Raw genomic sequence first — 17,860 nt, forward strand, 5'->3', positions numbered from 1 at the left:
TTAATAAATTATTATGAAATGTCCAATTTCCTTAAGTACTAAGTTTGACAGTTGATATGTCTGATATTTCACTTTTACACTTCTTGTTTTATTTTTATTGTGAAGATACATCCTCATTCTTTCAAATGCACGGTTTGGGTTGTGATTATCTTTTGAATTTTTTTAGAGCAATTTTTGTGAAACTATGAATATGTCAAAAATTTGTGTTATTTTTGAATATGAGTTCCATTGTGGAACCAATGCAGTGCAGACAGCTCAAAATATCAACAAAGTGTTTGGGAAGGATATGGCTAATGAACGCACAGTACGTGGATGGTTTGAGGTTTGAGAAGTTCTGTTCTGGTGATTTTAATCTTGAAAATGACTCACGTGGGCGACCTGAGACCAAGGTAGATAATGATGAGCTAAAAGCTGTAGTGGAAGCGAATCCATCTCAACCTATGTGTGAATTAACAGCAAGGTTTGACATTATACTATTCCAACAATATTGGGGCATTTGAAACAAATGGACAAGGTAAAGAAGCTGGATAGATGGGCACCGCATGAATTAAATGAGTGTCAGAAGAGAAATCTATTCGAAGCTTGTCTTTTTTTGCTGTCAAAAAATACAGGCTAACCATTTCTACACCATATTGTTACATGTGATGATAAATGGATTCTTTTTGACAGTCACAAGCATTTGGCACAATGGTTGGATAAAGATGAAGTGCCAAAACACAGTCCAAAACCGAATATTCGTCAACAAAAGCTAATGGTGTCTGTTTGGTGGTCCAGTGCTGGCATTATCCACTACAGCTTCATGAAACCTGGTCAATCGATTACAGCGGATATCTACTGCAACCAACTGGATGAAATGATGTGGATGCTTGTGATTAAGCAGCTGTAATTGGTCACTAGAGACAGGCTAATCCTCTTGGAAGACAACGCACGACCACATGGCTCACAAACAATGCTGCTCAAACTACAGCAGCTGGACTTGGAAACTCTCTGTCGTCCACTATATTCACCAGACCTTGCACCAACTGACTACCACTTCTTCCAGACTTTGGACCACTTCTTGCAAGGAAAAAATTCAATTGTCCACAATCTGTGGAAAATGCATTGTGTGGTTTCATCGCCACTTGCTCTCCAGGCTTCTTCGCTGGCATAAACAACCTAGTGTTAAGATGGCAAAACTGTGTCGATAGTTTAAGCACATACTTTGATTAATTGTACTGCTTCTTGTTTGAGATATAATCAACTAAATTTCTGATTTGAAATCGGACATTTCATATTTAATGACCTAATAAATCATTTGGTCTTATAAAAAATTTAAATATATGGATTTACCCAGGTACTTCAAAGTTTAGTGTTTATACTGTAGTTTATATGTGGATAATAGATTAATTATAGCTTTCATGGAAAAATAACTGGAAACATTTTATTTTTTTTTTTATTTTATTTTATTTTTTTTTTTGAGACAGAGTGTCACTTTGTTGCCCGGGCTAGAGTGAGTGCCGTGGCATCAGCCTAGCTCACAGCAACCTCAAACTCCTGGGCTTAAGCGATCCTACTGCCTCAGCCTCCCTAGTAGCTGGGACTACAGGCATGAGCCACCATGCCCGGCTAATTTTTTTGTATATATATTTTTTAGTTGGCCAGATAATTTCTTTCTATTTTTAGTAGAGACGGGGTCTCACTCTTGCTCAGGCTGGTCTCGAACTCCTGACCTCGAGCGATCCACCCGCCTCGGCCTCCCAGAGCTAGGATTACAGGCGTGAGCCACCGCGCCCGGCCTGGAAACATTTTAAATACCTAAGAGCAAGTACAATTTTAACTTTGGGTAGAACCAGTTTTAGAAATACAAGGAGCAGTAGACCTGTGCATGATTGAAACACTTTCTACGTGGGAATAAACATACTTTTAATATTTAAGCTAAAAATATTTGTGTTAGTCAAAAATATTATTGAAATGAGACACATCTAAAAAGAGAAGATACTGTTAAATTTTACTGGTTTAACCATGAAAGCCACACATTTCAAATGGCAAACAAATGTGCGTTTAACTCTTTTTGTTATCATAGACAGGCAAAATATGAGGATAGTCATGAGTGAATTTGTTATGTTGCATCTGTTTTGCTTTTACAAGTTAGAACATTCTTTGGCAAAAAGTTTTGCAGTGAAATTACTTCCCTCTTTGCATGATTTGAATTATTTATGGCTTTGTGCAGGGGTACCGCCACAGGACCTGTCAGAGATGATGTGTGAAATTGGACATTTTTAGAACCCAGTATTTCCTATCAAGTTACTCTTCATCATGAGATAAATTAATTACCATACAAACAGGAATCTATATCTTTGGGATTGACTCCTTATTTGGTCAACTTGAATACTGCTAAGTAAAAAAAAAAAGTCTGTATTACTAAATGGCCAGATCTTAAGTTTTTAAAATAATACCTTCTAAGATGATGGTGAATGAATGGAACAAAATCACTTAGTGCTAGTATTTTGCTTGGAATGATAAAATAATTTTTACATGTTTAAACATTAGATGCTAAACAGTTAAACTTTCAAACTACAGTGCATAAAATATGATAAATGTCAAAATTTGCTATTGAAGGATGATACCACAAACCAACTCTTGTCACAAAACAGGATCAGGAAAACAAAAAAACCCACAGAAGTGCAAGGAACTAGTGGGGTCACAACTACCTCATTTTTTAAACGAGAGGTTCAGGAACTTGCATAAACACAGCTGGTCAAGGCAGATCAAGGATTAGAACCCATGTTTTTTTCTTCTTCTAGTGCTACTTCTAAATGAAGGTGAAGGAGGGAGTTGAATTTTGTGCCAGGGTTGTGGGGGCTGGTGGTGGAGATTGTGGGGTGGAGGTGCAGTTTAGGTAAGAAGCCAGAAGATTGCAGCTAAGGGGGAAATTCATGTAGTCATGGAGAGTGAGAATCCCAGAGATAGAATTATTTGTGATAAAGTTTTGCAAGTACTTTTAAAGGCAATTCCATTATGCTTATGAACCTAGCTTATGAATCTTAATCCCCTTTCGTGTTAAAAGCTTTTGTCATAGTAATGTCCATTGTGATGTCCCACCTCCTCTCTTCTTTCAAATCCTTTTATTTTATTTTATTTCATTTTATTTTAATTTTAGAGACAGGGTCTTACTCGATCACCCCGGCTAGAGTGCAGTGGTATCATCGTAGCTCACTGCAACCTCAAACTCCTGGGCTCAGGAGATCCTCCTGCCTCAGCTCCCTGAGTAGCTGGGACTACAGGTGCGCGCCACTACACCCAGCTAATTTTTCTATTTTTGGTAGAGATGAGGTCTTGCTCTTGCTCAGACTGGTCTTGAACTCCTTACCTCAAGCAATCCTCTCATCTCAGCCTCCCAAAGTGCTAGGATTACAGACATGAGCAACCGTACTCGGCCCCAAATTCATGTTATTTAAATGTGCTTCAGGGCTATTTTGTTAGAAATGAACTATATCACTTAATGATAAATAGATCAGGTATGTGTGGTAAAAAAAAATCAGGAAAACACTTAATTTATAACATATTCAAGGTAGAAATACCATTTATGGCTTCACGAGGAAAAAGATCAGACTAACATTTTACCTATTATGTGGCATTTTCTTTGTAGTTGTTGGAATAAAAAGGGACCAGAGACCAAGGAGTAATTTGCTTTCTTTTGGAAATATACTTAAAAGTCTAATAGCCATGTACTTTTCTGCAATAAAGTTTTTATACCCCATGTATATTCCTAAAATATGTGTTGTTTAGTTTTGCCTATTTATGCCATCTATGTAAATGGGATTATATAATTTGTTATTTTTGGACTTGTTTCTTTTATGCTCAACTTTATCTTTTTGAGATTTTCAGCATGGAGCTGCAATTTATTCTTTTTTAAGTAGTTATCTATTGTATGAAATTCTTCATTTGGCTCTAATTTATCATTCCGCTATTGATGGGCATTTTTTTAGTTTTTGCTATCATAAACAGTGTTGCCTTCAACATTCTTGTACATGTCTCCAGATGCAAGTTTATGAGATTTCTCTAGAGCCTATATATGCCTAGAGATGGAAATGCTGAATAAAAGTCCATGCCGCTGTTCAACTTTAAATACCACATTTTTTCCAAAGTATTTGTTCTAGTTTTTATTCCTTCTGGCAGTGAATGAAAATTTGCATTGGTTCAAAACCTTGCTAACATTTAAATATCTTCCTACCTTATTTTTTGCCAATTGGTCGGATCTGTAATGGGATCTTAATTTGCTTTGCTTTTTCCTGGTTACAAATGAAGTTGAACATTTTATCAGATATTTAAAAGCTATTAATATTTCCTCAGGCTTGTTCATGACTGTTTTGCCTATTTCTATTTGGTTGTCTTTTTCTTATAGTTTATAAGACATTCTTTATAAATTTCTGATACTAAGCGTTTGCAGCAAATATCTTTTCCTAGTTTGTAGCGTGTGTGTTAAGGGATGTTGCTGGTATTTATGGCTTTTGTATGAATGAGAAAAACATGCTTCTGTTGGCTGCACAGATTGTTCTCTTGTGCAAATAAACCACTACTTCTGGGCAAATGTAGCCTGTGCCACTGTACATGGCTTCAACATTGGAACATAAACCAAATTTCAGAACGTACTTTGTGTGCTGCACAAGCATAGCAGTGGCTTTGTGACTGTTTTATCTTTTTATGTTATCCTTGAGTGGATGGAAGTTCTTAATTTTAATGCAGACAAATTTATCAGTCTTTTAAGCTTTTTTTTCAATCTGGCTTAAATAATTTTTCTCTATCCTTCTATTCATGAAAATCATCACCCATGTAAGTCTTCTAAAAACTTTATAGTTTTTTCTTTTCTTTCTTTTTTTTTTTTTGAGACAGGGTCGTGTTCTGTCTCCCAGGCTAGAGTACAGTGGCATCATCATAGCTTACTCCAACCTGAAAGTCCTGGGCTTAGATCCTCCTGCCTCAGCCTCCCGAGTAGCTGGGACTATAGGTGTGCAATACCATACCTGGCTAATTTTTCTATTTTTTGTAAAGATGGGGTTTTGCTTTTGCTTAGGCTGGTCTCGAGCTCCTGGGCTCAAGCAATGCTCCCACCTCAGCCTCCAAAAGGATTACAGTTGTGAGCCACCATGCCTGGCCCTAAAAACTTTATAGTTTTACCTATTACATTTAAGACTTTAATTCACTTGGTATTGACTTTTTATGTATAATGTGAGGAAGGAATTATGTATTTTTTTCCCATATGAATAATTAATTGTAATAACATCATTTAACAATCCATCCTTTCCCTAGTTTAATGTGTTTTGGTGTTTGGTTTCTAGATATGGCAAAAATCAGGAAGGTATTATGTAAATTAATGACATTTATGAAATACTTCAGTACATAATATTGCTTTCTAAGTATAGATACTGTAAAAAAATGGAATTATAGAACTGTGGGATTTTAAAGCTGGAATAGATGTCAATGAAAGTCAATTAGCATTTCAGTAAAAAATCCTGAAGTATCTCCTACATATCCCTTGCTCTATCATGCATGAAGAATATGCAAGAGAATTACAAGTGCAGCCTCATGGAATAGAAAGAGGAAGCCAAGTCTTTGGTCTCACAGATCTGGGTCTAGATCTTAGCTTGGCTCTTGAGCTGTCATCATGACCATATCAACTGATCTCTATCTGGAGGAGAAAGACGTTTTGCAAAATTGTTTGGAAATTAGTGATAATGTATATAAACAATATAGACCAGTACTTGGCATGTAATCAGTGACTCACAGATTATAGTTATTATTCGACTAGGAAGATAAGACTAATGTGTATGACATACTTGTAGAATGACATACTTATAGACCATCTTGTAAACTAGAAAGTACTCTCAAATTGCTGGAGGAATTCAGAGAAGAATCCCTCATCTGGGGGGCATATAGCTTCAGTGATGAAATGAAACTTGAAGGTGTGTTCAAAGGATAAATTTCAATTCATTTTTGTATCTTTTTGATTTTGCTTTTTTTTTTTAAGAGACAGGGTCTTGCTCTGTCACCCAGGCTGTGGTGGAGTGGCATAATCATAGCTCGCCACAGCCTTGAACTCCTGGGCTCAAGCAAAGTGAGATGAACAAGAGACTCAGCCTCCTGAGTAGCTAGGACTGCAGGCAAATGCCACTGTACCCGGCTGCTCCTTTTTTTTTTTGTAGAGACGGGGTCTTGTTATGTTGCCCAGGCTGGTCTTGAACTTCTGGCCTCAAGTGATCCTCTCGCCTTAGCCTCTCAAAGTGCTGGAATTACAGGAGTGAGATGCTATGTGCAGCCAATTTCTGTATCTTGAAGCCTGGTTTGAAGGATGGATTTCCTTCAGTGTTTCTGGATTTGGACAGCAGTAGAGTCTTAAACAAAAACCTAGAAAATAGATAAAAGCAATACATTTTCTTTTCACTGTTGCTATTTGTGAAAATAGTTAATGATGTACTTTATTTTTACCAAAGTGTTATGAACTTGAATTTAATGCACGAGCAAAACTTTTTTCATGTAGATATTATACTTCCCATAATTTTTAACTCTCTTGTATGTCTATTTAAAATTTGATTCACGTATGTTTTTTATTCATACTTAAGTTGAAAATCAAAGTAGCTATTAAATTCTCCTTATACTTTTGTAAGTCTAATTATTTTTTAATTTAATTTAATTTTTTTGAGATAGGATCTTGTTCTGTTACCTGGGCTGGAGTGCATAGCATCACCATAGCTCACTGCAACCTTGAACTTCTGGGCTAAAGCGATCCTCCTGCCTCAGCCTCCTGAATAGCTGGGACTACAGGTGTGTGTCAGCATGCCCAGCTAATTTTTCTATTTTTTATAGAGATGAGGTCTTACTATGTTGCTCAGACTAGTCTTGAACTAAATGTCTAATTGTTGAATGATTTTTTTCCTATCAATTAAAATGAGCAAATAATTTCCAGTTATGACCTTATGAAGAGAAGATAAATAGAGAGGACAACACATTTTATAGCAGATGAGTTTCAGTGACAAACTGAGAATGTTAGGCTATCATTCTAATTGCCTTTTTGGCTTACTTGCTAATTCAGTCATGAGAAAAATAAATGCAGCCCTTTAAAAAGTACCCTGATATATTGGATTGAAAGGTGCTATATGAGATATTGTTATTTAGAGCAAGCTATCTTAGGCCTTTTCAGGATATGACACTTTTGATAATTTTCTGAGATAGATCTAAATGGGGAGCATTTCCAGCCCTTTCCTCCATCTCCTACTAGGCAACGATTTATTGTTTCCAGTTATTTTTATGGTTTGTGTGAACTACCAAAAATAGCACCATTGATTTATTCAGTGGTTTGAAATGTCACTTTGGTCATTCATCAGTTAATAATTATTTAGCACTTTCTGTGTTTGAGGCATAGTAGTCAAAGATGGGCATGTAGTGGTGAGCAAAACAGAAAAGGGCCGACTCTCGTGGAGCTTTTAATTTATAGTGTTACACACATGTGTATAAATAAGAAATTATGAGGGACTGTGATATGTTCTATCGCTAGAGGATAGCCTAGGGTATTGTGAGAGTGCAGAGTGGGTACCCGTACTCCATTTAAGGAAAGTTAAAGACTTTTTAAAAAATTCTTAGTCCCCTTCCCTAGAAAGTTTGATTCAATATGTCTGGACAAAGGAAGGCTTTTTATTGTTATTGTTATTACTTTTAACTTCCCAAATTATTCAGCCAATTAGCCAAATTTGGGAAACACGGAGCATGAGTGATTAAAAGGGGCAATAATCATGACAAGGTCTCTAATGAATTGTTGAGGGATGGACTAGATAAATACGTTTTTCAGATGATTTCTCCTCATAGGCCAAAGATTGATCTTTATATTAGTGTTGTTCCCTATTTGGTTATAAATTCTGGTCCTTAGGTTATAAAAGTTAACTGCCCTGCTGGTGAATGAGAGAAGCTGGCTTATCAGTAGTACACATGAGAAGGGTCTGGAATTATTGTTTAGCTGTAAACCCAGTGAAAGTCAGAGGTGGGCCTTGACTGCCACAGAAGCTGCTAAAATCCTAGGATGCATTCCTGTAAGTTTAATTTCAGAAAGAAGGAGGCAGTAGTCTCCTGTGCCCTGCACCTTTTGAGGATATGTCTGGACTCATGTGCATAGTCTCTAGGATCACATTTAAGGGAGATGTTGACACTTGGGGCATATGAAAAGATATTGAGCTCCTTCGTAAATATCCATATGAGGAAGAACTGGAGAGAAATAAGGCTTGTTCACTTCAGAAAAAGAAAACTTGGTCTATATAGTCTCGGAAGAAAGAACTGGGACCAAAGAGGGCAGGTGAATCGGGAAGCAAATATCATTTATTCATTGACTCATTTGTTCATTTAACAAATATTTATTTAATATCTGCTGTAACTCATTCTAGTCGATCCCAAGTTTATCATGGTAAACAAGATGGATTCAATTGCTGACTTTTTGAAGCTTAAGATTTCTTGGAAGACCCAGACAATTAAACAAGCAGATATAAGAAAATGCGATAAGTACTGTGGTGTGAAAGACAGGGTGCTATTCCACCTCCACGTAAAACATATTTCCAATATTAGTACTGTCAGAAAGATGGTAAATGGCCCTGCAGGTATTCAGGAAGAGGCTGCTGGGGATATTGCAGAAGTTGTTCCAACCATTACCATTAAAATCCTGTTTGACTTTTAATGTCAGTCATCATAAATGTCTTATACCAGATTCACACTCCTTGCTTCTTCCTACCCCTCCTTCCCTTCCTTCTATTCTCTCCAAACTCAGTTCCAATTCTTTAAGTCTGCAAAATGAAATGATCGCCTTTGTGATTTTCACAAAAGCTTGTGTATAAGGAATAGGACAAATTCTTAGAACTGAAGTCACTCTTAATTATTATGTTTGTATCCAGGCCATCAGGTATTATAATTGAGGATTGACATAGTGTCTACATAATGCACTATGGGCAGATGAGGTTGCTCATACCTGTAATCCTAGCACTCTGGGAGGCCAAGGCGAGCAGATGGCTTGAGGTCAGGAGTTCAAGACCAGCCTGAGCAAGAGTGAGACCCCATCTCTACTAAAAATAAAAAAAAATTAACAGGGCATGGTGTGTGCACCTGTAGTCCCAGCTACTGGGGAAGCTGAGGTAGGAGGATCGTTTGAACCCAGGAGTTTAAAGTTGCAGTGAGCTATGATGATGTCACTGCACTGTAGCTAGGTCCACAGAGTGAGACTTTGTCTCAAAAAAAAAAAAAAGAAAAAAAGCACTGATTTATAGCTTTCATTCCCATCCCTCTTGATGGCTGGTCCACGCAGGTAGGGACTCAGTGGCATTTGTGGGAGTTTGTATTTTTGTGGGAATGGGCAGGCACCAAAAATGAGTAGAATGTCAATATCACTTATTATGTAATTTTTATGTGCTGTAAATAAGACTATGATTTCTTGGTCATTGTGTTTTGAATCCTTAACATGTCTTGACCAATTGGAAAATCTGACCTTTCCCTCACAGCATTCTTATTTAAATATTATGTTGTGATAGTCTCAGTACTATTAAGCCTTTCACATTCAATGTTACAGGCTGAAGTTAGACGTTGTGAAAGTTTGGGTTTGCTTTCTCTTGATCCAATGTGACTTCCTGTTTCTAAGAAAATAATTTGTAGAGACTCTTAAAAGGAATTTCTTGCATGCCTGGTGACTCTTGTAAAACCACATTTTAGTAAACCAGTGTGAATGGAGTGTGTGTGTATATATATGTGTGTGTATATATATGTATAATAAATATATATAAATAAAATCAAAGTAAGAACTGCACTGCTTTTTTTTTTGCTGACAAAATTAACATTTTGTTTTGTGGAAATTGGATCGCATAGAAATATCTGGTGATTTAGGAAGTGTCTGCTTCCGGTAACTAGATAAACCAGGAACCAAAAGTTTCATTTTGATTTGGTTGATCATCCTAGTTCAGTGGGTTTATCCTGTCCTGGAGTTGGTGCACGCTAGTGGGTCTGGTTGATACTTTAAAAAAAAAAACAACAAAAAACCAGAAAGTCACAACTTGGGCATTTCCCTTTAAATGAATTCAAATACATGTAATTAATTCACACGCATTCTTCCAACATTCTGGAAAAAACCTTGTTACTCCCACTACTTAGTCAATGGAGAAATGAACATTAGTGAGTCTTTGGTAGTTAGGTCTTTCTCTCTGAACGGGAGATTCTTGTTTCCTGGCTGTCAGTTCAGAGATTTAGTTTCTCTATCTTGGAATTGTCCTGAATATTGGCTTCTTACAAATATTTCAATAGAGTTTAAGTGAGTCTTTGTAACTAAAAAGGCAATTTAGTCATTTGACTAATATTCATTGAGCACTTGCTATGTGTCAGCCACTCTTCTAGAAGTAGAGAGTATGGTGAGGAATGGGACAGACAGGGTTCCTGATTTTATTTATCAATTAAACAGGAGCTTCTGGAAACTGTACTAGGTACTTTAAAAACATCAAGTCATTTAATCCTCCTATTTTACTATCCGTGTTCCATTCCTTATATGTGTATGTGTAGAGGTGTGTGTGTATGTGTTTAAGCATATACAATATCTTATTGATTGGTTGCCACTTATGTTCAAAACATATTATGAACATTTTGCAGGCCAGTGTGTTTCACTTAATAGAGTTTTAAATAACTCTACAGTGTTCCATGGTTTGTCTGTGTCATGATTTATCTAACTAGTTTCCTACCACTTAATAATGTTTCCTGTTTTTCAGTTTCACAAACCTTGCTTTAATTGATATCTCTACAACCAAATGTTTTTATAAATCCATGATTATTAAAAAGTTTCTTAGTGAAGAATAGTATTAAAACTTTTAGTAGATATTTGTAGAATATCCATGTGCAGTCTATGCTTTATGAATGTGACAAAGTTAACAATGTAAATGTGCTTTTCTTCCTAGGTTAGTGGATGACAGATGTGTGGTGCACCCAGAGGCCGGGGACCTTGCCAACCCTCCCAAGAAGTTCAGAGGTAAGAAATAAACATAATTTTTATTATGTGAGCTAAGACGGAGGATTAGTTTTGCATCTTAAAATAAGTAATGCTGAAACTTTATTCATTGTGAAACTTTCAAATATAAATATGATCACTGAAAATTCTTTCAAAAATTTCCCTATTGTTTTTCTTTTACACAATGAGGGATTGACAGTGAAAGAATAGTTTTAGTTTTTGTTTTGCCGGATAATAGTCCACCTGTTGAAGGGAAATCTTGTTAATTAACTATGAAAGGCTACTTTTCAAGGCAGTAAGTGCAGCCAAATAATACTTATTTATATATTTCTGTGACAGTTATATTATAAATGTTATAGTGTTTCATTGTCAGCTCTCTAATTTATCTTTGTAAAATCTCTGGGAGAGTGACAGTGGTGTGTTAGCTTAGCTTACCTTTGAAAATAGCACTTTGGATGGTGTGTAATAACTAACAATTGTCTTAGAATTCCTTTCAAGTATAATTTTAGAGTAGCTCGATAATCTCCTGAACTTAGAAATTGGTCCTAGTAGGAGATTGATTATATTAATAACTCAACTGTTACAAAAGAAGGATTAATGAAATCTGTAGAGAATCATAGAAGGCTAAAACCAGTAATTAAAAGCTTGCCCAAATCAATTTCATTATTTGTATGTACTTATAATAATGAAAATAATTTTAAAACAATATTTATCTTGAAAACTATGTAAGTATTTATTTCCACAATGATGAAAAGCAGCTTTAATAAAGGATAAAAGGCTGTGGAGAGTCAACGGGATTCTTCAGAGCTACATGCCCAAGTCAATGTGCTGCTTACTGCACTGAAAAGGGGAGATATTTAGCATTTGGCAGATGTTTACCATGTTTTACTCTCTGTGATAAGCACTTTATATACAATATCTCATTATAAGAATATTTGATTTATTTCATTTTTCCTAAACTTAGAAACTTGCAGAGAAAGCGACATGCACAATTAAATGTCCTTTGAGTTAAATTGGCCACTTTGGGTAAGACATCCAAATTTCTCCCCAAGTGGATAACTAACTTAGCATAAAATAGGATGTGGATGATACTTCCCATTGGAAACACCCATAAAACTACTGAGTAGAGACACTACCCCTAACCCTGGGCAAGTGAGATCTTCTTAAAATAAATAATCTCCATTGAGGATGGACTTACAGTAAAACTACCATGTGGGAGAGCCAGCAGTTGTGACAAATAGGCTTCTAGTATGAAAGAACATCCTACCAGAGACAGTGCAATAAGCGTGTGTGAGATGATCTAAAAGTTAAAAGAGGGTAGAGAAACCCTAATGGAAGAACAGACAATCTTAATGAATAAAAGGTGGGTAAATTCTGAAAAGTGTAAACCAGCACATTATATAAAGATGAGGAGAGAATTAGTGCTTTGGAGAAGAGGTCTGAGGAAATCACCCAGAAGGTAGCACAGAGAGATAACAAAGAAGGAAAATACAGATGAGGCATGAAAAGCTTGGAGGATAGACTGAGAAGGTCCGGCAGTATCTAGTCGAATTCTAGAAGAGACTAGAGAGAATGGGGAATAGAGGCATCATGGGAAGGCATGTAAGTGAGGATTTTGAACAATTGAAGAAAAACACTGTTCCCCAGGTGGAAAAGGGACACTGAGTTCAGAGTAGGGATTGTAAATAAAACCAAATCCACAGCTACACAAACCTTTGTGACCTGAAGGGCATTAAAGACAAAAGAGAAAAGTTCTAAAGCAAACTGGGACAACATATCTGTTTTTGTAACAGGAAAAAGCATGAGGTTCAGGTTCTGACTGTACTGCTTGCTGGCTATGTCATCTTAAGTAGGTCACCTAACTGCTTTGAGCCTCAGAGGACATCTGTCGTTGGTCGGTAGGAGAAGGGGTGGATAATAACAAGAACAGTGCCTGCCGTGAGGTTTTGTGAGCCTTGAACTCTCCAGAGAATGAATATAAAAGTGTTTTAAGCCATTATACAAATAATAGTTAACTTATAATAGAAAAGTGTAATGCATTCCCATTAAATGTATTTGACTCTACCCTTATGTTATAGCCTCTTCAAGGGCAGGGTTTTATTTTATTTTTTTTGTGTTTCCCAGGCATAGTGCTTTGTCCTTGGTACACATCCCCCAAAATAGCCATTAGATGCTTTTGGATGAGACCACCTAAACTTTCCCTGGGGTCATGTGATAAAATTTGGTTCCTGGGTGCCCATGTTTCACTACCATGAGCCTGGGTGCCTATTCCTCAGTTGGTCAGGAAGAATTAATCTTTCAAAGATAAACATTTAGGGTTTGTGGCTGCCTTTCCTCTCTTCCTTTTTTCCAGTGAAATGAGTTGTTGTAAAGTGCAAAGATTATTTTAGAGCATGTGAGGGAACCCTGGGGTAACAGCTCTGAACCTGCTAGGTAATTATATACAGACACTTGGTCCCATGTTATTCACTGGGCACTGGTTCCAAGTATGAATCATTCTTTCAGGCACTCTACTCCTCTGGTGGAAGGCTGGCTTTTCCTGTAATCCAGTACTTTAGGTCCTTATCCTTGCTAGTTTGCTCTCATTTTCTATCTCCAGTTTAAGACAAAACCATTTATTTTAGTACACTCATCATTGGAAAAGGAGGGTCCTTTCCTGTTGAGGACTCAGGGTTCCCTTTAATCTTAAAGCCCTGACTCTTCTCCCATGATGATTGAGCCCCCTCCCGCCAGAGCCCCAGAGGAGAATTCCTGAGTTGTGCTTCTCTCTGCCCTGGTCTTCCTATTGCTTAACCAGCCAGGAGCGGACAGTGTTGTCCCAAATGTCTCATCCTTCCACGTAGCTTGTCCTTACAGCTCTTGCCTTAGACCATTCTCTGCCTGAATGTATTTCCCCTGATCCCTTTGGCTTTGTGCTGTTTCATAGATTTGCCTCCCAAAACCACCATCCCAGCATTTCCAGACTCCTCTGCCAAGTTTCCAGAGCACCCTCCCTTATTGTTGCTTTTTAGATAAGGTGAAGAAACAATAGCCTGTCAACAAGTCCAGCTGCACCTTGGTTCCTCTGGCCTCAGCCAGACCAATGATATTCTCAAATTATTTTTAAAAGGTTTTTGTTTTTCATACTCATGCTATGATTTGTCCAAGTGAATCATAACATTTTAGAGTTGGTAGGTAATTAAACATAAATCTATGACTCCTCTGGTTTTTTGGATGAAGCACCAAAGTTCCAAAAAGGTTAAAATGATTCTCCCAAGTACACAGAATTGTACAGTGACGTGTTCTTTGAACTGTGTCACATTGCCTCACTTATGAACAGAGGAAAGTTTTAGCACATAAACAATTTCCAAGGCGTTATTTAAAACATGATGGACAGCTATTTTTTAATGGAAACCACATAGTTAATCACATTAATATTAACAGAAGCACAGTGGCTTTATCTGAAGTGAGTAAAATTCCTTAAATGACCAAATATTTCCTATTTTTAAAAGATAAACTTTAAACATTGGAATAAATTTTGATGTACAGAAGAGTTGTAAAGGCAATACAGAGAGTTCCTCTCCAGACAGTTTCCTCTATTATTTCCATCTCACATAACTATGGGACATTTGTCTAAACTAACAAGTCACCAACTGTACATTTCTATTGACTAAATTCCAGCCTTCCTTGAGATTTCACCAGCTTTTCCACTAATGGCCTTTTCCTGTTCCTGATCCCACCCAGGATCCCATCGTACGTTTAGTCGTCATGTCTCCTTAGTCTTCTCTACTCTGACACTTCCTCCGTCTTTCCTGGTTTTTCATGAGCTTGATACTTTTGAAGAGTACTAGCTAGATATTTTAGAGTATGTCCCTGGGATTGTGTGTATCTGATGTTTTTGACGTGGTTAGAGTGGGGTTGAGGTTCTGGGGAGAATACCACAGAGGTTAAGTGCCCTTCTCTTCGCGTTTTATCAGGGGGTACATAATATCGCCATGGGTTATGGCTGGTCTTAGTTTTTGATACACAATTTAACCTTCCTCCTTTGCACTACATTATATGGCAGTTATTTTAGTTGATTTTATATTCTTTTGGTTTTTCTTTTTTTCTTTTCTAGTTCCTTTTCACATTCCTTTCACTTTCTTTAGAAAATCCTTCTGTAATGTTATTTTTCCAGAAGTCTGCATATTGAGACATATGCATTTTCTGTTAGGAGGAGAAGTTGACTTAAATCAAAGCAAGAGAGGTTCATGTCCTTCTCTTACCATCAGGGCAATAAAACATAGAAGTAAGAGAACCCAGGGACCACCCCCAGGCTGAGGGAAGAGAAGATATTAATAGCTTCTTCTCCTGATTGATGAGATACTTCACAGGGTTGGGCCATTTAGTCTTCTTTCTTTCTTTTCTCTCTCTCTCTCTCTCTTTCTTTTTCCTTCTTTTTTTTTTTTTTTTTTTTTTACAGAGATGGGGTCTTGCCCTTGCACAGGCTGGTCTCAAACTCCTGGCCTCAAGCTGTCCTCCCACCTTGGCCTCCCAGAGTGCTAGGATTATAGGCGTGAGCCATCACTCCCGGCCTTTTTTTCCTCTTTCTTTCCTTTTTTCTTTCTTTTTTTCATTTAGTCTTAAAAGTTTCGATTCTGGGATTCTGTGATCATTTGTCACTTGACTATTTCATAATCCACCAAGCCTACCAAGGGGCCACTTCCTGGCAAGCAACAGTCATTTTGAAGTAATAAGTTAGAATGCTCCAGGGATTGGAACTAAAATAGAGAATTTCTTTGCTGTGCAATGCAACACTGAAGCAGGTAGTGAAAATCAGGGACTTGGGGAAAAATTGACAAAATTTTTTCTTTAACTCAGTTCTTTGTCTTCAGGTAATTCAGGGAAGTTGTTTGGAAGGCTGAGCCTCATTTTGTGCCTCCACTCATGGAGGTTGCACATTCACACACATAAATGAAGAAGTGTTCTTGCTAGGTTGCTTTGGCTTTTTTTGGAGATGAAGTTTTGCTACGTTGTCCAGGCTGATCTCAAACTTCTGGCCTCAAGCAATCCTTCTGCCTTCCCGCCTTGGCCTCCCAAAGTGCTGGGATTACAAGTATGAGCCACTGCACCCAGCCATGCTTTCACTTTTTACACAGTTGAATGTATCAGTCTTGTCTAACACAGTGATTGAGCTAATTACAAATACCTCCTCCGCTAGCTGAACAATTACTATATTGAATTTCTTCAGGTTTGGTGTTAGTATACTTTTTGTTTGGATGAGGACTGAAACTATTTCAGATTTGAAATCAATTAACATTATTGAGCATTTAATACATGCTACATCGTGCTTGAGGTTTCCCATGCATTATTCTTTAGTCATCACAATAACCCATGAGTTAGAAATTGTTGCCATCCCAATTTTGCAGTTGAGAAAGTTAAGTATTAATATAAAGAAGTTATGCAACCATCTTAAGGTCACCGAGGTCATTAGAGGTAGAGTTGAGACTTAAACCAAGTTTTATGACTCCAGAGCTGTTTGTTTTTAACCACTACACCATACTATCTATTGAATTATGCCCTCTTGTAAATTCTACCTGTTGGTCCTATAAACCACATAGATTAAATCTAATCTGTCTTTCACACAATAGCCCTTTAAGGGTTTAGAATGATCACATTCTTACAGATTTTTTCTTCTACAGTCTTCATTTTTTTAGTTCTTTTAACTGTTGCCAGTGACAAATTCTTCAGGGATTTTTCTAGTTTTTGTTATGCTGCCTTGTTTGTTTTATCGTTAGGGTCCTGTTTGTCAATTTAATTCTTAGCAGTATAGAAAGAACTGAACATAGTACATGTGGGTTTCATTGATGAGAAACCCCCTCATTTTTGGATGCCACCCTCTCATTTTTGAATGCTACACTTGTAGCCCAAGTCTTGGGCTGGACTCCTTGACTCTCCTCGAGCTGTTAGTCAAGCCAAACTTGCAGTGCTTTTGTGTTTGCATCTCTGGACTCGTACTTCCCTCCTTCTGTGCTGTGTAATTGGTTCTTTGGAACCAAGTGGAGAACCTGTTACTTTTCATCTTATTGAATTGGTTCATTATTCCAGCCTGCCAAACTGTTGTTTTTTTCCTTCTTCTTTTTTTTTTATCTTAACTTTTATCCAAATTATTAGTATATATTCTATAATAATTCCCAGCCTCATGACATCTTGGAATTTGTTAAGTTGGTAAAAGGTATGTGTTGTGATACTCTCATTTCATGTTAATCCAGTGTTATTGAATATCTCTCAAGAGAAATAGATTAGACTATATTAGTTGGGGTACCTACAAATTAGACCCTGGGAGATTTGGTGAAGGTAATCTATTCGGGAGGTGATCCCTGGAAGTGTAAATAAGGAATTGGGGGAGAATGAGCTGAAAGGAGGAAAAGACAACAAAATGTGCATTAATGCCCACTACTATGGGGAACTGGAACTCAATCCTGTGGGGCCTCCTGGGAAACCATGCAGGACATGCCTCAGGATCTCCCACCCAAGGACAGAAAGTAGGGCCAACTTCCATTCTCTGTGGGTTTTGGTTTGCCCCTGAGGGTGTCATCATCCCCTTCCACAACACACTTCTGGGTTGTTGCTGCATGCAGCTGAGCAAGTTCTTGAGGTGTCAGGGAGAAAGGCTTCATGCAGAGAAGAAGAGGTACAGGAGCTTGAGGTGAGAAGCTGTCGGCATGTTGGAGACCGTCCACTGCATTTGTCAGTGAACTTGGGCCTGAGAACACATGTTCATGTTCTTATGCATGCTCAGAATTTGTACCTGCTCTTTTTACTGAAAGACCTGTGGTTAGACTGTAAACTGTATGAGAATAAGGGCTATGTTAGCATTGGGCTTTGTTGAATGACCAAGACCAAGCA

General features: G+C 37.4%; 1 protein-coding gene across 2 annotated transcripts in view; it reads left to right on the forward strand.

Moving 5' to 3' along the window:
- ITPR2 (inositol 1,4,5-trisphosphate receptor type 2) overlaps positions 1-17,860 on the forward strand; it is a 461,522-nt gene that overhangs the window by 34,078 nt on the left and 409,584 nt on the right. For both annotated transcript variants that reach the window (XM_045554169.1, XM_045554170.1), the window contains exon 2: positions 10,944-11,014. In XM_045554169.1, the coding sequence (XP_045410125.1) occupies positions 10,944-11,014 (71 nt within the window). The remainder of the gene's footprint in view (positions 1-10,943; positions 11,015-17,860) is intronic.

The sequence above is a fragment of the Lemur catta genome, chromosome 6 (assembly GCF_020740605.2).
Source record: "Lemur catta isolate mLemCat1 chromosome 6, mLemCat1.pri, whole genome shotgun sequence".
NCBI classification, from domain to species: Eukaryota; Metazoa; Chordata; class Mammalia; order Primates; family Lemuridae; genus Lemur; species Lemur catta.